The 26,018-nt window shown below is 37.7% G+C and overlaps 1 protein-coding gene across 2 annotated transcripts in view; it reads left to right on the forward strand.

Annotated features, from left to right (window-relative positions):
* lrba (LPS responsive beige-like anchor protein) overlaps positions 1–26,018 on the forward strand; it is a 346,257-nt gene that overhangs the window by 135,953 nt on the left and 184,286 nt on the right. For both annotated transcript variants that reach the window (XM_036583833.1, XM_036583835.1), the window contains exon 34: positions 22,727–22,791. In XM_036583833.1, coding sequence (XP_036439726.1) covers positions 22,727–22,791 — 65 coding nt within the window. The remainder of the gene's footprint in view (positions 1–22,726; positions 22,792–26,018) is intronic.

Genomic DNA, 26,018 nt, shown 5'->3' on the forward strand with positions numbered 1-26,018 from the left:
TGTAATTTTGTTTTTAGGGGAAAGTTGGCTTCTGCTCACAGTGGAAGGGCAGGAGACAGGACAAACTTAAACGAGCTTCATATTTTTGTTGAGGCCTAAAATAAATTAAAAGATAATTCGTTTTTAAATAGCGTATTACATATTTTTTCCTGACCATCATATTTCTATTTATACATTTGTTTATTCCTCCATTTTGTTGCTGTCAAAATATCCTTGGGTTATCGAATCGTGAAATCAGTATGGAGAGTCGTATTGAACCATGAGCAGTGCAGGAAGCATGAGTTGTCTTTACAGAAAGTAAATGAACAGGCCTTGTTCCTTTATTTCCAGACCCATTTATTTTTCTCTGTCTTTTATCAGAGATTGTATGAGATGTGTATGTATTTCTGCAAAAAGACACATTAACAATTGTACACTTATAATTGGACTTTCTATGCAGTTTATAGTTGGTAGTATTTGCACATGTATGTATGTAGGTATGTATATGTATAATATATACATATATATATACATATATATAGCTGTATGAGCTAAATAAACTAATTAAGCAGTGTCACACTGGACGCAAATGAGGATTCGTTGTCTTTTAAACAGGGTCTTTTCTTCTCAGCGGGTGATGTGCCAACATGTTATTTGTCAGGGAAATATATTTTGATCATTTTTGGACCTAGCTAGTATTAGTTAGCCTAGTTAGAGATGTAGCCAACTTCTCAGTCGCGTCCTTAGTAAAGCGCTTAGGTTCAGGCACTCATGTTTCTTAGTAGCAAAGTATAATATAATATAATTGCTCACCAATTTGAGCAAAACCATCATGTTTCACTGAATTGTTCGTTTGTTTTCTCTGTGTTGTCACGATGAAACATAATGAATACGTGAATAGTGATTTCAGTTTTCGAATACTGGCACCTTGAGTGGATGGAAGAGTGCAAGTACCCATGGACATCCTTTGATTTTTATTGTAAAGTACATTTTTATCTTATCGTACAGGACACTAGCGCTCTTGACCAAAAGAAGGACAAACTAAAGCGAGGTTCAAGTTGCTGTTTATGCCCAAAATAAATTGAGTGCTGCTTTTGTTTTTTATGGCAGTGTTCATTTTCGTCTTTGTTCTTTTATTTTGAAGATGAAAGATGATAAGAGGGGGACACTTTTTATAACAATTACAGGAAGCGGTTGTGATGTTGACTGGAAGTAACTAAACAGGCCTAGTTTATTTTATTTTTATTATTCAGCTGTATATTGATTCATTTAGAAGGGAAAAGAAGAAAATAGATGAACTTGGACAGTTGGAGGTTTTTTTTTATTATAAAGCAAATTATAATCTCCTTATGAGCCTCCTTGCATTAGCGATCTTGACAGGAAGGAAGGGAACAGGCCTTGTTCGTTTCTGTATTTATTTATTCCTTTATTTATCTTTTTATTGATTTATTTAGAAGAGAAAAGATGACGGGAGAGGCACTTAGATGGTTTCAGCGCATGTTCTAATCTCCTCACAGGAAGAACTAGGTGTTTTGACAGGAAGTGAATAAGCAGGCCTCTCCTGGGTGCATGCTGAATTGATATGGGTGTGAGTTTGATGGATTATTTCTCTCTCTCTCTCTCTGTGTTTCATTGCGCCTCGGGCCGAGATGGGATCTACCCGGATGCGATAGCATCACTGGAAATTTTCTAATTAATTTCCTGGTGGCATGACAGAGTAGGGTTGGGGTGAGAAGGTCGAGGGTCGGGGTCGTTGAGGACTTTTTAATCACGCCGGATCGGGCAGATGTGTGCAGAGCCACTTCGGCTCAGCTTTGAGCCTCAGATGCTAAACTGTTATTTGATGGTGCCAGGCTTTACACGAAGCCTTTAGTCACAATTAAAGATCAATTTTGATCAGATTTGGTTCATTTTATGTGGTTTATTGCTTCTCGCTTAGCTTCAGTTTTATTGATCTGGATATGTGCAGTGCGTAGAGGAGAAGTTTTCAGTAATTCATTATTCCATTAGGACTGCGCATCTACATTGGCTCAATATCTGATAATGATTATGAAATTGCTCTTCCAAGATCTGATAATCTAAGTCACAAAAATACATAAGAAGAAAATTTAACAAATAAAATTTAACAAATAAAATTTAACGTTTCTTGCTGTTACATATTTGTTGAATAAATGCTTTAAACAGTTACTGTCACTGAATACATTTGCATGCACACCAATGTTCAATATTAGTCTAAACTGCTAATATAACTATGATTATGATTATAGGGTCTAAGCTTAGACTGATTTGGTCCAGGCCAATATTTGCCAGGTTATTCAACATGGCTGTAAATGCTTAGAATGCAAAGAAGCTTTTGCAACAGTTGGCTGCTTTTTCAGCAGTGACAAAAAACAAGTATCTTCAAAATGGCAGCTTTACAAGAGTAGGCAAAAACATTTTTACTTTTATGTAAGTTAAGGTTTTATTGTATTCAGAGCAGTTTTGGAGCATTTTTGTTGGTCTGTTCATCATGAAATTTTTACACAATGGTAAGCATAGCTGCTGTGCTCAATATAATTATATATATTATATATATATATAAAATAAGCCCTACAAGATCAAGACAAATGATGCTGCTGGTGTTCTCAGAACAATGCAGACTTTCCACACAAGCCCATACCTCGTTGAATCTCTTAAGGAGTACTTGGATTGTGAGAAGCACAGAAGAAAATTATCCCTGCAGATTTCTTTGAAAAACTGAAAGCAAGTGTCCTGAAGTTGTAACAAAAAAGGCAAAAAGTAGACATAATTAAATCTGAAAAAAACATATTCTCTTAAAAATATCACTGCTGGCCAAAAAACAAGTATCTCCTTAATGACAGCTTTAAAGAAGAAGGCAAACATGTTATTGTAAGTTAATGTAAGTTAATGTAAACTGTTTTTTTTATTTATTTACAGGGGTTTTGGGGCATTTTGTATCTAGCCAAATCCTTGCATTTTAGAACAATACATGAGACTGCATCCCTGCCCCTCATGTCCTCATGGTGAGCAGTGAGGTCCTGCTGTTTTGAAGTAAATGACTCCCACAACCTAAAAATCAGTGTGTAACATTAAGAATTTTCACTACTGAAACACATATTTTCTGCAATTAAGTAAACGTCTTTGTGTTTTAATGAATTATGATTTTTTTGTCAGTCAAAGCTATATTTGCTAGTCATATACTGAGTTCTGCTCACAGTTAGCTAAATTTTCTACTACCACAACAGTTACTACTAAAACATTTGGAATCTTCATTTATTTCAATAAATTAACATAATAAAGGCATAAGGTCACTCTATCTATATAAATTGCACTATTTGGTTCACATTCTGCAGTCCTAAACCACAAATACATTACTCTAGTTTATAATTACACTGCTTCTCCACTTAAAAAAGGACTTTACAGCTCCTCTCAGAATAAGGTAAGGGAAGGCAAAAAAATGCTAAACATTTTTTTTTTTCCCAACCCCCCCAAATGCTGCAGAAACTGCTGCGTTTCTGCTGTATTTTGACTCTTCTGCTTTGCGTTCTCCTTCCTGCAGTCTAATATCTTCACATTAAACGGCAGACCGCTGCTCATCTGTCTGGTCTCTGCTTTGAAGCTGCCCCTGCCAGACATGAAGGCCTATTATGCTGTTATAGTTTGAAATTTTTATGAGGGCAATTTATTTACTCTCGAGCTTGTCTCTTTGTCTCTGCTTTTGAGAGGGCAGACAGAGGGAAGTAAACTTGGTTACGGAGGAGAATGGCTTCAAAAGGCTTGAGTATTATTTTAATCACATCCACCAGAGAGACAGAGAGAGAGGGGATATAAAGTCTGCTATCATGACGTCTGCTCCATCTAGGTAATTTAGAGTGATTGGAGCATGAGGAAAAGCTTTGCATTTTACATGAAGATCATCTTTGAAAGTCCTCATCTTTCCGTTCAGGGCCTACGTGTAATAGCCTCGTTGTCTCGGCAGAGCTGATCCGCTGTGACAAGCGCCCAGACGTGACACTCTGCAAGATTTACCGCCAACATATCACTTTAAAAAGGTTTCAAGCTCCAACAGCTGATTAATAAATAATGCTTCACATGTAAAGGCACTCAGAGGAAGAGTTTCTCTCAGGCTTTAGCTACATGTTCATCATTTAAACTGATCAGCTGCTGTTAAAGCGTTTTTCCAGAATGCTGCCAACTGCTGGGCAGCCCTGGTTTCTACTTTATTATTCCATGCGGTTATGCTTCCCAAGACCTCAGATTAAGTTTGATGCAAAAAGGTGTGTTCCACAAAGCAGGAATTCGTAGTTTCGAAGTATATTGATGCATATTTCATATTCAGTGCTGTGCTCTGTAAATTTACAGTTTTTTGTTAACTTTGCTGGGTAGTTAATATGATCAATATTTACACTACATTTTACAGTACAATATTTACAGTACCCTTTTTTTCAGATAGTCTCCATGTGTGATGTATTTTTTATGCAGTACAAAGCTGTATTACATGTTGCCATCAATATATTAATGTCATCAACAGTATCGTCTTTAGGGTATCCACATTAAGAGTTCAGACAGCGGTTTTGAATTTGCAGTTTAAGAATTATTTCATTTTGGTTTTTCAAAAATACAAATAGCTATTCTTTGAAAAGCTGCAAGGCTCCTCTAATAACACTCACAGTTAGGCTTTAAAGGTGTTTTCACATGTAGTTCCTTTTAAATCAACTAAACTCAGTTCTGTTAAACTAAACCTCGGTGGGAACCAGCTGCAAATGACCTCTTTGCTTTTTGTATTCACAGTGTAAGCACACGTTAAAAAGGACTCAGTTCTCTTTCTGTGCTGAGTCGAGGCCGAAGTGCACGTTGAGAGGTGGTCTGAACTCGTTTTATTAATGGGCCCTTCAGAGTGCACAGAAAACCATGACTCAGTGGTCTAAGTCAACTTAAAAGGTTCAATTAAATGAAACAGTACAAAGTAAAAATATGTTACATGTGGCTCCAAAAATCAGCATTTAAGCTCGGCTGTGTAGTATTTTACGTAATGCGAGAAATTAAATGTTACCTTGGCGCTAACATGACACAGCAAATCCCATAGAGACTAAATCCCATAGCTAGCTGAAATTGGCATTAGCATAGCAGTGGTAACTAGATACTTACTAGAAAAAAGGATACTGACAAAGTGAAACTTTCTACACGACACTCTGCTTTGTTGACACATGTAACAAAAATCCAAGTCCATGAGACCCACTGGAACATCCAGCTTTACTTTTTGTTGGTACAGTTTGTGCTAAGTACGCCAGCATGCTATAGCTTGCTAGTGTTATCTAGTTAGGCTAATGTTAACCAGCTTTACCAATAGTACTACCAATAGTATTGTAACAATATTGTTGCAATAACACTATAGTAGTTATATAACAAGCTGTTCCTTACAGTATAATCTGCCTGTAATGTAGTTGTTTTCCCAGAATTCAACAAGTGGTACAATATAAAACAGTGAGACACATTTAAAACATCATGCTAGCTTGAACACATTACTGCAGAAATGACAGAAATTCTTCACAGTGTAACACTGTTTAATCTAAACACACCGTGTGATGAACCCTATTGGGCAGCGCATACTCCAAAAGAGAGCAGTTTTTGAGTAACTTACAAACCTTTGTTGCAATAGAAACATTTATTAAAAGACATAAATAAAGATAAAAAATAATTGAACCGAATGTATACAGTGGTAAAAGGTAAAATGCCACAGTTGTGACTGGCCTACTAGCAGCTTCAATGTAAAACTGAAAAAAGGAGCAAACTTCAGACACCAAACATGTCTTGGCTGATTGACTACATTTGGGGTAAGGGGGGGGTGGGGGTGGAATATGGAGAATGTGATTTTATACAGTACTGTTCCTTCTGTAGTTATCTGTCTAACTGAGTAATCCTGCTGTGTGACCTGCCCCTCTGCTCGCGGTTGAGTGTTATGGAGTAATGATTGTGTGTGGAGGTGTTCCAGTGGCTCTGATAGCAGTGTGGGTATCAGATAAATGCGGTATTGGGGCAGGTACAGTGTGCTGTAGATCAGCCATTATTGTCCAGCTCGCTGTCAGCTCATCTGTTCTTTTACCCATTCATCTCCCGCACGGATCCTATGAAGGAGGGAAGCGGGGGCTCTGGATATGTGGTGGTTGGAGGGATGCAGGATAGACTGTGTGCCTGAAACTAAGGGTGGGCCATACAGCAAAAATATATTGTCATGAAACTTTAAGACATTCACAGTATATGATATGTACAAACAGGAAAATTCATAAACACTTGAGGAACCATTGAGAGGAACCATATGCACAAGCACATGTCATAAAATTGATTAAATCAGTTCAGTCTAGTTAAATTTCTTTTGCATAACAATTTCTCCAGCAGCTGTTGTCCAAAAGCAACTTTCAAAAAAAAAAAAAAAAAAGCACAGCTCCCTAATGAGTGTCACAAATTAAAATAATAACTGACACTCAAAAGGAGATACTACTGAAGAGCATGAGGAAGAACCATGGAGAGGAACCGGGAATCAAAAAAAGAACCATTCCAAAGATCCAAGACTCAAAAGGAGAAACGCTGTATGAGCGTGAGGAAAAACTACTGAGAGAAACCAAGACTGAAAAGGAGAAGCTCCCTAAGTGTGGCACAGATGTAAAAGACACCACTACAAATATTTGTTTGATATCACTCACTTTTCTTATTTATGAATGATTCGTTCACCCTTGCACCTTCAAAAAGGACACTTCCAGTGTTGGACGTCTTGTATTTGAAGAACAAAGAGGCTTTTGTTTAAGCCTTGCAAATGTGTGTTAACCTGTTAACATTCGGGTAGCATCTCGCTCCTATCCTGACCTTTAGCCTGGAAACAGAGGGAGTTCAATCCCCCCTCTGGAGTCTGACAATTGGAGGATCAATACTCAGAGAGAGAAGGAGAGAAAAATCAATTGGCCAGCTACTAGGTGATGGAAAGCCTTGGCTAAGACTGTCATTTCCTTCATTCTCTGCTTCAGCCCCATCACTGCATGCTTTACTCTTTCTGCTGCTCCTGCATGCCTGATTCCAATCAACACTCAGACGTCCAAACTTATTACTGTCTGTTTGCTGTACTATTTAAATGTTAATTAATTGTGCAATTAATTACATTGTTAGTGAATTACATTCATCAGTAAATTAGATTTACATTTGATTTACACTACCATTCAAAAGTTGGGAATCACTGTTGATAATATAGAACCAACTTTGTTGCACATGTGTGCGAAATGATTGTATAATGATTTAAAGGTTTCTATAAAGTTGTAAAAATGACTGTAGAAAAGTTATGTGTCCAGAATGATGAACAGAGCTGTAGAAAACTCTGAAATGACTCACAAAGTTGTAAAACATCAAGAATGATGTTAAAATGCAATTAAAATCCATATTTTCTTGTGTTTGAAAAGTGGTGATCAAATATCAGGAAAACTTTATAAGAAAATCTGGCTTTTTAAGAAATTTATATAAATAAATAATTACATTATATTATTGGTCATTTAATAACTTCACAGTGTTCCCAAAAACTTGAAATATTCTATCTTAGTAGACCTTCTGCTGTCTAGCTTATAGTATTTCAATCAAAACTTTATAATTACCCATTAATTAGACTCATTGGACTCTACTGGAGTTTTTGATATCCCATCAAAATGTCCTTTAGTCTGACTTTACATGGTAAAACTTTCATGTAGTGTTGTGTTGTCCTTTTTTTCTATAACTGTAAATCTGTCATTTATCTGGCTATCTAGGGCTCCTAAATATACAGTACTATGAAAAAGTATTTGCCCCTTCCCATTTTCTTCTCATTTTTGCATATTTGTCACACTTTAATAATTCACACCATCAAACGATTTTTAATATTAGACAAAGAATAATGATGATTTCACTTATTGAAAGAAAAATGCTGTTCAGCCCTACCTGGCCCTATGTGAAAAAGTAATTACCCCCTTAGCTACTAAATCAACAAACTAACCAAATTCAATTGACTGTTGGGTTCAATTTCATGAGCCACATCCAGGCATGATTACTGCCAAACCTGTTGAATCTAAACATCACTTAAACAGGACCTGTCTTGCAATGTGAAGCAGGCTAGAAGGTCTTAAAAAGCAGCACATGATGCCACGCTGTAAAGAGATTCAAATACAGATGCGAAACAAAGTCATTGAAAAGTGTTTCAAAGCCATTGCTAAAGCTCTGAGACTCAACCAAAGTGAGAGCCATTATCCACAAATTTAGAAAACTTGGAACTGTTGTGGACCTTCCCATGAGTGGCCAGGCTCCCAAAATGTCACCAAGAATGCATCGATGACTCATCCAGGAAGTCATAAAAGAACCCAGATGAACGTCTAAAGAACTGCAGGCCTCACCTGCCTCAGTTAAGGTCAATGTACATGATTCCACAATAAAAAAGAGACTGAACAAGCATAACATCCATAGGAGAGTTGTAAGGCACAAACCACTGCTAACCAAAAAGAGCACAAAGGCTCGTCTTGCATTTGCCCAGAAACATCTAGATGACCCCCAAGACTTTTGGGCTGATATTCTGTGGACTGATGGGTCAAATGTGGAACTTTTTTGGCAGACATGGGTCCTGTTACATCTGACTTGAAGCTAACATCACATTCCACCATAAGAACATCCTAACAGCAGTCAAGCATGGTGGTAGTAGTGTGATGGTCTGGGGCTGCTTTGCTTCTGTAGGACCTGGAAGACTTGTCATAATCGTCAGAACCATGAATTCTGCTCTCTATCAGAAAATCCTGAAGAAGAATGTCTGCCCGTCAGTTTGTGACCTGTAGCTCAAGAGCAGTTGAGTTATGCAGCAGGACAATGATCTGAAGCACACAAGCAAGTCCACCTCTGAATGGCTCAAAAGGAACAAGATTAAGGTTTTGGAGTGGCTGAGTCAAGTCCTGACTTGAAAGCCCTTTAGATTCTGTGGCCGGACATTAAATGGGCAGTTCATGCTCAACAACTCTCCAGTGTAGCCAAATTAAAAGAATTCTGCAAAGATGAGTGTGCTAAAAATCCTCTACAGTGATGTAAAAGACTCATCGCAAGTTATTGCAAACGTTTGGTTGCAGTTGTTACTGCCAAGGGTGGCACAACCAGTTATTAGGTTTTGGGAGGGCAATTACTTTTTCACATGGGTGAGTTCAAGTTCAGTTTAGTTTCTTGTAGGTTTTAAGTAACTGAAGTTGCATGTAAGTTTCATAGTGTTAGGCTGGCCTTAGAATTGAACAGGCTGTTTTTTTTTCTGTGCTTTTAAGGGCCTCACACTGAACGTGATTCACTTGTGCAATTTATTTTGTTGTCTGTTCATTTATTCGAACATCTATAACTGATAATATCTTGCACACCACATTTCTTTGAATTTTATGAATTTTTATAGGCAACTCATTCCACCATTCAGTTGCGTTAGCATGTCAGCAGCCAAGCTAACTGATCTACCGGTTTTCAGTAATTAGATTCTTGAGAAATGTCAGAACAATTAGTTTGTTTTTTCTGCTTCATCACGGGTGGAGCTACATCTCCAAAATTAGCGAAATCTTACAGAAGGTGTCACAAAGTCCAACGTCTTTCACAACAGCAAACAGCTGGTCATCCAATGCAATGAATTCTCTTATTTTTAGTTATTCTTTTCACTTTTTGTCTGTGGTTTTGTATGTTTTTATCATTTCATAAACTGAGTGTACAGATGGTGGCGCCGTGCTTGCAGGGACTTTCTGCATCTGTTATTTTGCTTTATTCTTTATATCGAGTCATGTTTTCAGGTGCTATCAAACCTGAAGTGGAAAAGTTCTTGGGCGTCTTGATTCTCCACATGAACAGAGATAATAAATCTTGTGTTTAATGTTCCTTGTAGAAACTGTGTGATGGTTACAATTGGCTGATATTTTCACTGTTGATCTGCTGATCAGCAGTGAAATGCGTCTGTGCAGGACAGTAAAGAGACAAACTGTTTAAATTGTCAAATCATTTGTTAAGTCTTAGATTTTGACACTTAATTATAGGCCTATATAATGTTTGTTTTTGGTCAAAATGTTTGACTGCCATAAACCAAAAGTACTGTTTTTGACCAGCTGTTAGCTGACCATTTTCGCTTGCCAAAATATCTGTGCTTTTTTTTTTTTTATTGATTTATGTAAATGTCCCCAAAAAATCTCAAAACCTCAAAAGCAGTTTTTCAGCTTAGTTTCCATATAAGGACTGTATAGACTGGAGAGTGAATGATACAGTTTGAAACTATAGACTTTATAGACTCTTTTATGATGATATGGGCTCTTTAACTGATGAGTCGCATGAGGTGCGTTAAAGCTGAGAAAACAATAAAATGTATGAAATAAAATCGAGAAACCTTTTAGAATAATGGAGCTCAATCAGAGCTGAATTCCCTCTTCACCTCTTTCTCTCTCAGCCGGTTCTGCAGCCTGCTGTGTGCGATAACACATTTGCAGGGTTCACGCTCCGGCCCACAAAACGTGCTGCCCCTCCCGCCCCTTTCTCCTGTCTCCATCCCATGCTCTGACCTGCGTGCCGGTCTCTGGGGTGCTGGATAACTTTTCTCTCAGCATTCTTTGAACGCTGAGCTCCGCGGAGGCTCAGGAGAAACACAGCAACACCAACTGGCTCTTAACTCAGCCGGCGCCCCACCGCGTGAGCTCTTCCGGACAGGAAGTGAGAGGCAGACTGGCGGGGAAGCCTCTAAAACTGCATCTTTTAATTCAGCCCCTGGCTGCTGGGCTGACGGCTCAATGCAGCCGCCATCCTGCACTAAAAGAACCGTCTCTGTTATTCTCCCAGCAGTCTGCAGCCTTCAGCGCATTACTGAAGTTCATCACAACTCCAGAGGTTCTGTTTTTAGTCAACTTCAACAGAGATATTCTTAGTTGACCCTATTGATCTTCTCTCTCTCTCTTGCACGCTCTCTCGCGCTCTCTCACTGTCTTCATTTCTTTCAGTTCTAGTCTTGGAATAGCACTGGGGTTATAGATTGATATAGATGGATAGATGGATGGATAGATAGAGGGCCGGTGTGGCTGCAGGTCTTCATTCCAACAAAGCAGGAGATCACCTGATGAAACATTTGAAGACTAAGACCAACTGATTAAACAAGTAGAATCAGGTGTGCTTCAGCTTGTTTGGAGTGAAAACCTGCAGCCACACCGGCCCTTTGTGGATAAGATTGGACACCCCTAAGATAGATAGATGGATGGAGATGGAGATATAGATGGATAGATGGATAAGCAGATATAGGTAGACAGATATACAGACAAACAGAAATACATATAAATGAATAGACAGACAGACATATGTAGAGTTAGATGAATGGATGGATAAATGGACAGAGGTAGAGAGATAGATAGACAGACAAACAGATATCCAGATAAACAAATAGACAGATACATATGCAGCTAGATGGATAGATGGATATATAGATGGAGATGGATGGATGGATGGACAGAAAGATAAACAGACACAGACACACATACATACATGTACAACCCCTATTTCTTTTTACATCCTGGACGCTGTGCAGAAATAGAATGCAATGATATGCAAATCATGTGAACCATATTGTTAACAGAAAATACTACAAAAACATTACATCAGATGTTGAAACTGAGAAATGTTATTGTTTATTGAAAAATATATGACCATTTTGAATTTGATGAAAACAACACATTCCAAAAAAGTTGGGGCGGGAGCATGTTTACCACTGTGTTTCATCACCTCTTCTTTTAACAACACTCTGTAAGAGTGAGAAGACCAATTGTATTTTTGAAAGTGAAATGTTTTCCCATTCTTGTTTGATATAGGATTTCAGTTTGGGGTCTCCTTTTTCATTGTATTTTTCATTTCATAATGTCCCGGATGTTATCAGTGGGTGACAGAACTGAGCTGCAGGCAGGCCGGTTTAGCACCCGGACTCTTTTAATACAGAGCAATATTGTTATAATACATGCAGAATGTGGTTTGACATTGTCTTGCTGAAATAAGCAAGGCCTTCCCTGAAAAAGAAATTGTCTGGATGGCAGCATATGTTGCCAAAACATGTATATATTGTTCAGCATTAATGCTACCTTCGCAGATGTGCAAGTCACCCATGCCATTTGCACTAATGCACCCCTATACCATCATGAATTCTGGTTTTTGATCTGTGCACTGATAACAAGCTGAGTGGTCTTTAGTCCGGATGATTTCCAAAAAGAATTCCAAGTGTTGATTTCTCGGACCACAGGTCACTTTTCCACTTTGTCTTAGTCCATTTTAAATGAGCTCAGGCCCAGAGAAGTTGGCAGCATTTCTGAATCCTGTTACTATATTGTTTCTTCTTTGCGTTTTAGAGTTTTAACTTGCATTTTTGGATGCAGCGACAAACTGTTTTCACAGACAGTGGTTTTCAGAAATGTTCCTGAGCCCATGCAGATAGTAATTTCCACTAGAGAATCGTGTCTGTTTTTAATGCAGCGCTGCCTGAGGGCCCAAAGATCATGGCCAGCAAATACTGGTTTTTGGCCTTGTCCCTTGCATACAAAGATTTCTCCAGATTCTTTTAATGTTATTAGGTACCGTAGACAATGAAAAGCAATAGTTCTTTGTTATTTTATGTTGAGAAACGTTATTCTTGAATTATTTGCTCAGGCAGACTTTCACAGAGTGGGGAACCCCTCCCCATCTTTTCTTCTGAAAGACTCATCCTCACTGGGACGCTTTTTTATACCCAATCATGTTACTGACCTGTTGTCAGTCAACCACCAGAGGTTTGGGGGTTTTTTTTTAGCATTGCACAGCTTCACCTGTCTTTTGTTGCACCCATCCCAACTTTTTTGTAACATGTTGTTGGCATCAAATTCTAAATGGGCATATATTTTTTCAAAAAACAGTAAGATTCCTCAGTTTCAACATTTGATTTGTTGTCTTTGTACTATTTTCAATTAAATATAGGGTTTAAATAATTTGCACATCATTGCATTTTGTTTTTATTTACATTTTGCACAGCATCCCAACACTATATATATAACATTAGAGTAGATGCATATAACCATATATATAGTGGTCAGTAGTCAATTTTTTAGTAAACATATGAAGGTACAGATTAGAAGAATACAGTTAGTAGAGCAAAGATTTAGTTCATGACTTCTCGCTGTGCTTCCGCCATTGCACGGATTTGTTCATTTCCATCAGCAGCACCTGATTTAATTGAATGAAATATTGATTAGATAAAGCAGGTGGTGGTAACAGTAAATACTGGACTTCCTCATGGAGAGCTTTGTAAATGCTTAAGCTAACAAAATTGATCCCAACGACGATTTGGCCAATCAGAAGGTTACCCTAACCCCATATGTCTCATATAAATATTTTTTTTTGTGTGTATGTTTTCATACCCCTGCTTTACAGCATTGCTTGAGATTTTAGCACACCTCTGCTGGTTCAGAGCTATGCCCTATTGATCTCTCTCCCTCTTCTTTCTCTCTCATGTTTGTATATGCTGAAGTGTGGGGTAAAAATCATAACGGTGCACATTCTGATCTGCACTGGCATTGTTTCTTTATTTAAGAGAGATTTATGTATGTTGTTATTATTCTTGTCACCTCGGGTCGTACAGCTGGGTGTAATGTAAGCTCTATATTCAGTGCTTGAATGTAGACAAAAATAACCAGACAAGAGGACAAGAATCATTTAGACAAGAATGTGGAGCGATGCATTTTTAAAAAATAAAATAAAACCTCTGTGTTTGAAAGATCAGCAGTTTTCATGTTTGGAGCTTGTCAAATCTCTGCATGTACATTGTGAGGAATCACAACTGTGTGTCTGAGAAGAAACCTTTGTGTTTGGTGAAAGTAAATATTTGCCCGCCCTCTTTAAGTCCCCTTGTGTTTAGTGAGTTTGTGAAAACAGAGGGAGCCGCTGTTCAGTGGGTGTGTTTTCTTTAGACTAGATAAGATCTCTGAACAGGACTGAGGCGTGTAGACGTGTTCACCCCCTCTCATCAGTAATTAAACTGACTATGCTTACTGTCAGCACTCATTCTGATAAACTCAATCAGAATGACTCACCATTTATCTGCAGTTCTGACACTTCAAACTCTGTTAGAACAACCACAGAAAAATGTTACGGTCTGAACAATTCTCTCTCTGATCACGGGGCTTTAAAATTTCTCAAAGCACACTTTCATGCTATCAGATTTAGATTGGATGTGGGCGTAGATTTAGATGGATTTGAGTCAGAATTTTAGTCTAGATTTGGATTGGCGTTGAATTTGGGTTTGGATCTGGATTTGAATTTGGGTTTGGATGTGAATTTTGATTTAGGTTTGGATGTGCATTTTAGTTTGGAGTTCCATCATATTTTTAGTATAGGTTCAGACTGGATATTAGCTAGGCTTTACATGAGATTTTAAATCTGATTTGTATTGTTTGAGTTTTCGTTTGAACTGGATTTGGATTGGATTTTGAGTTTGGATTTGCATCTAGATTTAAAACAGATTTGAATATGCATTTAGACTTACTTTTGGGGATGTAGATGGGGTTTAAGTTTGGGTTTGGATTGGATTTTGCATCTAGATTTTGATTGGATTTTGGGTCTGGATTTGGATTTGAGTCAGGTTTTGGATTGGATTTTGAGTCTAGATTTTTATTGAATTTTGAATCTAGATTTGGACTGGACTAGAGTCTGGATATGGATTGAATTTAAATCTGAGTCTTGTGCCTGATCAAAGCTGTACAGTAGTTACTCACACTTCATAAATCACATGACGCTCCATGCAGAGACTTAATTTAAAACTTCTCCCTCTCGTCACGATGCCCAGCTCTGCTCTCACGTTTGACGGATATTTCTTCTGTTCTGAATGAACTTCAATCCCCCAGCCGGCCAAAAACAAACAAATACTTGTGATTATAACTGATGGGTTGGTAACTCACGAGTGACTTGTTTATTTTTTGTTGAGAGGAACCAAACGTCTTAGCCACTTTCCTGCCCCTCTGTGGCGAGGGAGACTGCGGTATTGCATTGTGTGTCTGTGTTGTGTCAGAGGTGTTTTAGTTTTTGTGGTAATTACGCTTTTCTCAATCAGCCATAATTAAAGACATAGTCATCAGCATACAAGACTAAACAACGACTTAAACAGGAACTCTGGATTACTCTGGATCAATTACCACTAGACAATCATTCTTTCAAAAAAAGACTTCTGAATTGAAATGGCATTATAATGCATTTCGATACATTTGTTCTATTTCATGTTTTATTTAAATAAAAATAAGAATGTGTAAGGAAGTAAAAACTGCAGGACAGTGTGATCAACAAAGAGAGGGGAGACATTTCCTATAGAATACTAGAGGAAAAGTTATATCACCACAAACTGCTTGGGAGAAACTAGATGGACATAAGCATGTGTGGTGTTGAGTTAGTTGCAGACAGATTGTCATTATTATTATTAAATAAAAATGCAGAAAAAACATTTTTTTTAATTACTACTTGCTTCCATATTTTTGGCGTGTAGTTTACATATTTGGTCAATTTTGATTTTTTTTTGTTTTTTTTTTTTGAGCAAACTTGTGCTAAACAAATGTCTTTGTTTTGTAAAAGTTAAGTAGCATTGATAACTTTTGGATCACGGAGTGGGAACCTATTTAGCTTTTAGTATATAAAATTTGCTACACCCAGATTTTTTACATGGTGACTGAAGAGTGTCAGACCAACTGCTTTGCTGTTTTGGATCAGATTTGAGTCTGGGTTTGGATTGGATTTGAGTCTGGATTTGGATTAGACTTGGTTTGAATTTGAGTCTGGATTTGGATTAGACTTGGTTTGAACTTGAGTCTTGATTGGACTGTGTTTGAATTTGGATTGGAGTCTGGATTTGGACTTTATTTGAATTTGGATTGGAGTTAGACTTCATTTGGATTTGCTTTTAGTCTGGATTTGAGTCATGGATTTGGATTGTATTCAAATCTGGATTTGAATCTGGATTTGAGTCATGGATTTGGATTGTATTCAAATCTGTATTTGAGTCTGGATTTTGATCGGATTTTAAATGAATTAAAATGCATTTTTGATCCAAAGAAAATTCTCTTAAATGAAATTGTAGTCAATCGTATTGCATCGGCTGAATAGAAATGTGTGGCTTAAATAAAATAAGTGAATACAACAGTTAAATTATTTTGAGTGCATGTGTTTATTAATTGTTTCATCCGTGTTATATTTATAAGTTATATTTCCTTTGTTATTGTAAAATTTGCACTTTGTGTCCATGTAGCAGTATTTTCTGTGTGAGTTGTGAGGGTGATTGTGCTTTTGTTTGTTGCCAGATGTGGAAAAGCTCCATCAGTGCGTTGCAGCAGAGCAGGTCCATTTTTTTTTTTTTCCTCTCTCTCTCTCTCTCTCTCTCTCTCTCTCTCTGTGTGTACCCCCAATGGGGATTCTGCACTCAGAAGCTGTTTGTGTGTTTCCAGGCCTGTACCATACCATACCATCACACTGCTGAGGATCAGAGCAGTCAGATCTGATGTTTCCTCCAGCCTCTCTCAACTCAGACAATTTTAGTTTCAGTTACAAAGCTACTTTTAGGCTTCAACAAACCAAAGCATGTTTAGTTTTGGCAAATTTCCTAAGAATGTATATATTCTATTTTAGGATTCTATATATTCTATTTTAGACCTTACTCAGGACACTAAAACAAAATAAATAGAGTACTTTATTAATCCCAGAGTAAAATTACAACAGCAGACAAGACCCACCACAAGTCACAATACAAGACATGTAGCGCTGTACAGTAGAGAAACGTATAGGTAAATATTAAGGCTGTATCAGTACAACCTGTCTAATTACCTCATTACATATTAGACTGCACTGCTGCACTAGTGTGTTTTATGGGGGAGTACACATTAGCTCATGGCTAGTTCATTAGATTGAGGCCAACATGTTATATTTGGGCAAATATTTTAGCTTGTGGCTATTGAATTTCGTTGGATTAACATAGTTCTTGCCTAGTGTGTTAGATTTTGGATGTGGGCATATTAGCTTGTGACTAGTGCATTAGATAGGAGCTAACTTATTAGCTTTTGGCTAAGGCATTTGCTCAGGGCTAGCATTTTAGTTCATGACTTGTGCATTAGCTTGGGTCTAAAATATTAGTTTGTGGCCACTGTGTTTGCTCAGAGCTAACTTATTAACTTGTGGCTAATTAGATCAGGACGTTATAAAGCGTGGTTTTTGTTTTAGCGATTCCATGCTGCTAAGAAACCAGCATGAAGGGATCAGGCTAATATTGTGTTTTTATAAAGTTGAATGCTCTAACAAACTGAAAATGAAAATATTAACAAAATTGTATTACCATTAGGCACACCTTATTTTAGCGGTGTCAAAAAATGTCTTGAATCAAGATACCACCATATTGAATCAAACTGAATTATGAATTTTATGAATCGTTACACCCTTAGTAAATATTTTTTATCAAGAAATGTTTTATATTCTCCTATAATGTTTGAAAATTATATATATTCTTATGTATTTTCCACTTATGTTATATATTATCTAGAAATGTTTAATATTCTCCTATATATTGTCTGTTGTCTAGAAATGTTATATGTCCTTTATTGTTCAGAAATGTTGCCTGATAGTGGAAGACCTCTGTTGGTGTCAAACCTAAGAGACCTCTGTACTCTATAAACAGTAAATCAGTGCCAAGAAGTGCTGAGTTTGTTAACAGCTTGAGACAGTGTATCTCAGCACATCTCAGAGTTTATATGGACTGTGTCCTGTGTGGAAGAGACTTATCTCTCTAAAGCAGCGCTGCTGTAATGAAGCGCTGAAAGTGCTGTGAGTTATGGGGGTCACTTTCTGAATGTAAGAACAGTAAGAACTTGGAAGATCTTGCTTTTGAAGCATGCTTTGGAAAATGTTAAAGAAATGGTCCCCTAGATCAGCTTTTCTGTCCCTGAATAAGTGGCATTTGTTTTAGCATAACTCATGGCTATATGTCCTCACTTTATTAAAGTTGTATTTACATTTGGTTCACATTCTGTATTGACAGGTTAGTTTTTGCCATTTACACAACGCCTTTACATCAAATTCTAATAAAATATCTCCCCTTCTACTTACAAACACGTGGTATGGATTGAAAATCTGCACTTTCCATACAATTTTTCAATGAACTGTAATTCAGCAGTAATACATGTTAAATTTCAGCATAATTTTGGTAATTGGACTTAACTGAGACTTTTAAAGGGTTTTAAGTGTCTGTAGGCGTTTTTAGGTTCCTTACTGAAATCGATCTGTTCTCTTTCGGAAGTGCGATGTTCGGGGAGATGACCTGGATGGATCGGGTCGAGCGGTCACTGCGGCGTCGGGCCAAGGGGTCGGGGTCAAAGTTGAGAGGTCACAAATGGCTGCTTGTATCCTCCTGACAGGTCAGATGCCATAAAACGGTATCAGTGCGGCACAGAGTGACCACTGGAAATCCAATAACCATCAGAGAGCGGATCGTTAAGGCTAGTTGATTGGGGTCATTGCTTTCTTTAATTAAAGAATGATGCCTCTTTGGCGGCCATCGAAGCCGCATTTATCTGAGTGGTGGCAGCGTGTGGCAGCAGCTGTCGAACTGAGGATGTGGGCAATGACCTTAGAAAGCAGAATCAACATTTGGCAGTCAGTAAGCAGCATGGTCTGTCCTGTTCAGGTTTAATAGGAATAATTCAATGCGTATTGGATTGGGCATTGGTCGCTAAACACTGTTAGAAATAAAGGCACTGTACATGTACATTTTTCGTTCATCAGGGCTCAACAATGTAAATGTACCCTCAAAGGTACAGCAGTGGTCCAACTGTGCACCAGGTGAAAAGTACATATTTGTTCCTTTTCATAACCTAATGTTTTAAAACAGAATAATGAATTAAAAAGCCTGGAGACGAGACGGGATGTGGAAATTTTTGCAAGAAACAGTAATGTAAATTGCAAGTTTAGTAGCACAAAACACTAAGATAAAAATTTCAGAAAAATGCTCATCTCAGTAAGTGAAGCGGATTGTCATTTTAATTAGCCAAATCCAAAGTTTTAAAACATATTGTTCACTCCCCAGTCCAGACAGTCTGTATATGCAAACTAAATAGCAAAAACAGCCTGTTTTGAATGTGCTGTTTTTGTAATACCACAAAAGCAAACATTCACATATATCCATCTATTTAGCCTACAGCAGTTTAGCCCCTCCCCTTTACACTGAAGTTCTAAGTAGCGTTTCAGCCCAAACTGTGTTCTGAATGAGGTGCAATCCAAGGCTTTGAGATGAGAGCTCATTTACATATATCAGTCTTAAAGGCACAATAACAACATTAAACAAAGAAACAAAACTGTTTAATTGTAAGGGATAAAGAAAGGTTAGAAAATGATCATGTAAAAATTAGTTATGCCTGTTGTTGGTACATAAAACCATACAAAAGTTATAAATAGACTTTAGGGCAAAAAATAACATTAAGTATTAAGTATTAATTAGTAGAAATGTAGAAATAGATTCTCAACTTGAAGCACTTTTTATGCATTGCTGACATGAGGAAACCCACACCAGCAGGATTTTTGTATGATAAGGATTTTGAAATGATAAGGTTCAAAATGGAAAATTTTATTTTATTTTAGTTTTACAACCTAAAGGTAAGTCTAAATGTTATTTAATATGTGATTTTTAAATTAACCAGTTAATTTTGAAAAAGAATAAAGGCTAAAGATAGCAAAGCAGTAGGCACAGCAGGGGAAACTGCAGCTTTCGAATCCCAAGACTTCTTTGAGAAGATTCTTTTCAGCAGGCAGACAGTAAAATGGCACATTGTTGCTGGTTGTACATATGGCATGCAGACCCCCAAACTGAACAATTTTTCATATTTCGTGCATTGCGAGGCCCTGTGTGTACAAACATCTGAATTTGTTTTCTAGTGTTATTACCTGATGGACTACAGCTACCAAAAACATTAGAAATTAACCTGCGTCATAGTTCAAACAACATTGCAAACACCATGTAGTGAGAATAGTTTACAAATAAAATGAAAAAAGGACTACAACTTCTATCTGTTTTGTAGGGTGTTCTAGGCTTGAGATGTACCAAATAGTAATTTTGATTTGTTTTGGTTGGAATCAACTTGCGTATCAAAATGACAAGAAATACGAATAGAAATCTTGTTATTAAGGGAGAAGAGTAGATTAAACGGCAGAAACATCCACCAACATAAGAGATTCTCTTATTGTAGGCTATGTGCTGCATGATGCCATATTCGTTTCCACAGGGTCCTTAAGCAGTAGTGCTTTATGTTCCCAACACACTGATCAAATTCCAGTTGATTAATTTAAAATTCCCTGCAGTGTTTTCAGAGAGACATGCACTGCAGATGGATAAACTTTTCTGTGCACTTACTGAAAAGGTATAAACTGTTCTTCATTCCCTATGCAGTTCTGAAGTCTCTTTTAAATGGAACAGTTTAACTCCCTGTGGTTTCTTCCCTGGAAGTGTCTGAATACTGTGTAGTTATTGGAATGGAGCCCGTTGTGTTTGCTGTGTTTTTCCCACCGGCTGAGCAGAGCTGATGTTCTGTTTATAACTCTCTTTCCTCTGTGTTTACATTCAGACCAGAGAAACACAATAACACAGAGCCACACTGAGCCTCACACTTGCTGCCCTTCACCACACAGGGCCATCACTCCATCTCTCCATCACTCCATCTCTTCTCCCCTGTATCACTCCACCCCTCCATCTCGTCTTCCTTCCATCACTCCATCCCTTTGTCACTCCATCCCCTTCCTTCTATTTTCAACTTTTCTTTCTCTCCCTATCTCTCCATCTCTCCATCCCTCCATCTCTTCTTCCCTCCATCCCTCTATCCCTCCATCTCTCCTTCCTTCTGACTCTTCTTCTCTCCTTCTCTCCCCATTTCTTCATCCCTCCTTCCTTCTATCACTCCATCACTCCATCCCTCCATCTCATCACTCCATCCCTCCATCCCTCCATCTCCACATTCCACCATTACACCATCTGTCCTTCCTTTCTTTACCCTATCTCACCATCCTTTCGTCCCTTCTTCACTTTATCTCTCCATCACTCATTCTCTCCTTCCTTTCATCACTCAGTCTCTCCTTCATTCCATCACTCCATCTCTTCTTCATTCCATCACTCCATCTCTTCTTCATTTCATCACTCCATCGCTCCTCATTGTTCCATCTCCATTTTTTGTCTCTTATTCTTTTTTCAAACCTCTGATTCCTTTAATCCCTCCATCTCTCCATCCTTTTACCTCCACATACTTTCATCACTCTATCTGTCTTTGCTTTCATTCTTCCATCCGTTAACCTCTTTCCTTCTTCTGTCCATCTATTTCCCTCCATCCCTATTCTGTCTTTACATTCATTCCCCTCATCACTCTTTTTCTAGTCTTGTCTTGCTCATATATGTCTCCTTTCTTGCCTCTGTTAGTCTCCTGATTACTTTCTTTTCACCCATCTTCTCTTTCTTCAGTGTACCGGTTTTCATCTGCTTCCTACTACTTTTGTTAAATTCCCTTTTCCTTCTCTTGTTTGTCCTTTTATCTTCCTTTTCTCTGATTGCTTTCCATTCTGTGATGCCATGGTCTACATTCTTTCATTCTTTACATATTTATCCCTCTTTTCTTTCCTTCCACTTTTCTTCTTCTCAGCCAGTCGACTCAGTATCTATCAGCTTTAGTTAGAAAAAAGATGAATCTGCTTCGTATCAGTGGCGTAATGATGAGTGAAAGCAGAAACAGTAGATAGTGGAGTTTGGTTTATTTTGGGTTGAGTCTCTTTTCTTCAGCATTCTGAGATAAATGCAATCCTTCTGTCCTCTGTCTGACTCTCAGTTTACAGCTGTACCATCCAGGAGGTGATTAAAAATAAATTATTATTTTGAAATGATTCAGCTCATCTTCAAATCATCTCAACAGCAGTTCTCTGCTCTCTGGAATAAAATAATAAATATAAATTTTATCACCACTCTCTTTTTTGCTCCATCTGTAGAATCTGATCTGTGATGTGTTTTATTTGAGTTGTAGGTCTCTGGAGAATCTTCTGGACGGTTAAGAGTTCTTGCTCAGCCAAGTCGTTGTCGTTGTTGTTATAATGGCACTGACTTTCAGAGGGAAAGTGCTGAAATCTTGATTCGGCTGAAGAAAAACAAATTGGTTCACTCATTCTTTCCTCCCTGTGCTGATAGAGCTGCGGTTTTTCAGTTGTTTGGACCTACACCTTCAACACAAACTGAGAATAGAGAGAGAGAGAGAGAGAGAAAGAGACAGACAGACAGTAGAGAAAAAGAGAGCAAGAGAGTGCAATACACACTGACCTTTCACCTCAGACCTTCCTTTCTTCCTGCTTGCTTGCTTTCTTTCATTCCTTCTTTTTTTTATTGTGTGTGTAAGTGTAAGTTAGGTAAAGTTGACTTCAGAAGAACTAATAATTTCTTTCTTTATCTTTGTTTTTCTTTCTTTCTTTCTTTCTTTCTTTCTTTCTTTCTTCATGTGTGTCTGTGAGCGTAAGTTGATGGCTTCAGAAGAACTAATAATAATAATAAAAAAACATTGTTTAGTAACATTATATTCTGTATTCAAATCTTGGTTCATCTTTTATGCTGCATTGTTTTATATTTCTTATCTATGTTTGTATGGCTGTATGTAATATATGTATGTTAATATTGTTGACATAATGTGATGTTTTACAGGAATGGCAGAACTCCATCCAGAAGAATGCTGGTCTAGCCTTCATTGAGCTTGTAAACGAGGGCAGGTAAGAGTTTAATCCACACCTCTCCGCACCTGTCAATAAAAGCAACTGACTACCAGAACCTGTAAACCAGGACAGGTAGCTATCAAATTTGACCCCTGTGTTAGCCACCTCTTAATTATCTACTCTGCTCTCTGCCCTGGGCAGCAGTGTAGCCTCATATGTAGATCGAAAGAGAATCAGTTCCTCAAAGAGTGAGTCAAGTCAAGAAGCAGTTCATTCTGTCCATACACTCACACACGGTCAGATGTGTGGGCTCATGTGAGTAAATAAAAATTACATACAGTGAAATGTTAAGGATCGAGCACAAAGCATATTAGAAAGAAGCGTATAGGCTAGAATAAATGGATAAGAACAAGAACAAGAAGGAGAAACCTGGCCTAACAAAGCCGTTGCTTCGCGACTAAATAGACTTTTGTGGTCTCCCTAAACGTCAGGGAGGAACTGCATGCATCTGCTCTGCTGGACTCTCGCATTACCCAGAATCCCACTGGGATGAAAGGAAGTCCTCTCCAGTTTGGAGCTCTCAGATCTCGTCCTTTTCAGGAGAGGCCTCTCGCGTTAGTGTCAGCAGCTCTAATTCATGCTAATTAATGCGTTTGTATGGTAACGCGAGCCAACCAGATGCTAATGAATGTCACTCGCTCTCTCTGATCTTCAGACTCATGATGAAAGTCCTGTTTATATGCTCATGTTTTCCTGTTTAAAGACTTCTTGCTCATTTTCAGTCATCACTCTAATTTATCCTTTACACAGTTTTATATGCAGAAACTAAATGAACTGGAGCCAATGAGACAGATTTTTCATAAGTAGAACATATATGTCCACTGAATTGACAAACTGGATATTTGTCACTGACATATTAACCTCTGCACAACATGCAAAATACCACATCATTAAAATGTTAAAGGAGAATAAAGGAGAATCTTTTTTTTTTTCCATATGTTTTGTATAATTGAGTTGTTGAGATGTAAACAAAGTCATTCAGAGCTGCAAAGCAGGGGTTGCGATGTCTACAACACAAAAATAGCCATTTTATTTATTATCCAAAAAAAACTGTGAACCTATGCTGTCTTCTGAGTTCAGTGATGATGAATGATGGTAAAATAGTGGAAAATCTGAAAAAATATGTTATATCTGTTTGCAGGTAGCTCTCCACAATAAAAGGATTTAAAAACACGTTTTAAACCAGAATCTTTGCTAAACTAACTTAAAAGATTGTCTCAGACATCAGATAATGTAGTCATATCCATTTCATGTAATGACTTTATGTGGGAGCTTTTAGGGGTGGACCACTATGAACAAATTTGACTCAATCAGTTGCTCTAGAATGGACCTTAACCACTCTGAATGACTTTGTTTACATCTTACCATTTACTTATGCAGAAATTTAAAGAACAGTTGAATTCCTCTTAATGTACACTGTTTCGAAAAACGTTGGGATGCTGTGCAAAATGTAAATAAAAACAGAATGCAATGATGTGCAAATCATGTAAACCCTATATTTGATGGGAAAAAAGTACAAAGACAACATAACAAATTTTGAAGCTGAGAAATTTTGTCTTTTGAAAAGTATATGCCCATTTTCAATTTGATGCCAGCAACACATTCCAGAAAACTTGGGAAGGGGCATACCACTGTATTGCACCACCTTTTCTTGTAACTATAAGTGTTTAGGAACTAAGAGACAAGTTGCTGTAGTTTTGAAAGTAAAATGTTTAGCCATTCTTCCTTGATATAGGATTTCAGCTGCTTAACAGATCAAGTTCTCCTTTGTTATATTTTTCATTTCTTAGTGCGCCAAATGTTTTTTTAGTGGGTGACAGGTCTGGACTGCAGGCAGGCCAGTTTACTACAGAACCATGCTATTGTAGTACATGCAGAATATGGTTTGCCATTGTCTTGTTGAAATAAGCAAGGCCACTGAAAAAGATGTTGTCGGCAAAATGGCAGCATATTTTGCTCCAAAACCTGTATCTATTGCTCAGCATTAGTGGTGCCTTCACAGATGTGCAAGTCACCCATGCTATGTGCACTAATGCACCTCCATACCATCACAGATACTGGCTTTTTAACTGTGCTCTGATAACAAGCTGGATAGTCTTTAGCACGGGGGGCGCAGTGTCTGTGATTTCCAAAAAGAATATTAAATTTTGATTTGTCAGACCACAAGACACTTTTCCACTTTGCCTCAGTCTATCTTAAATAAGCTTAGGCCCAGAGAAGGTGGCAGCATTTCTGGATCCTGTTTATATATGGTTTCTTTTTTAACTCGCGTTTATGGATTCGGCAACAAACTGTGTTCACAGACAATAGTTTTTGGAAGTGTTTCTGTGATCATGCAGTGATTACAACTACAGAATCGTGTCTGTTTTTAATGCAGTGCAGCCTGAGGGCCCGGAGATCATGGCCAGCCGATATTGGTTTTCAATGTTGTCATTTGCGTAGAGATTTTAATCTTTTTTTCTCTTCATTTCATTGATGTTTTGTACTGTAGATGATGAAATCAAGTTCTTTGCTATTTTACATTGAGAAACCTTATTCTTGAAATGATATATACAGGTTTTGGGGCAACAAAGGCTGCCATCCAGACAACATCTTTTTCAGGGAAGGCCTTGCTTGTTCTAGCAAGACGTTAAGAAACATGATTCTTGCACTTTTTGCCTGCACAATCTTTCACAGAGTGGTGAACCCTTCCCTATCATTACTTCTGAAAGACTCTTTCTCTCTGGGATGCTCTTTTTATACGCAATAATGTTACCAACCTGTTGCCAAGTAACCACCAGGTGTTGTTTTAGCATTACGTGTTTTTTCTTGCCTCATCCTAACTTTTTGAAACATGCTGTTTAGATCAAATTCAAAATAGCATACATTTTTTTTAAGAACCTAAAGAAAATAGAAACCTATTATCAATTAAATATAGGGTTCAAATAAATTGCACATCATTGCAATTTATAAATTAAAGTTATAGAGAAAATATTAACACCTATGAAATTAATGATTTACTATTGCATTAAAAAATAAAGTACAGTAAAAAAGATTTTGGGATTGTTGCTCTCTAGTATAGTGTTATCATTGCTGAGTTGTACTGAACAGTATTTAATATTCTTCAGAGCTCCAGATGCCTGGGTTCTGCTCTCGTGCGAACAACTTGATTTGCGATGTAGGGGTTGGTAACATTATCCCAGAAAGGAGAAAAAAGCTGACAGAGGAACAGAGCAGAGGGAGAG

The sequence above is a fragment of the Colossoma macropomum genome, unplaced genomic scaffold (genome assembly GCF_904425465.1).
Source record: "Colossoma macropomum unplaced genomic scaffold, Colossoma_macropomum, whole genome shotgun sequence".
NCBI lineage: Eukaryota > Metazoa > Chordata > Actinopteri > Characiformes > Serrasalmidae > Colossoma > Colossoma macropomum.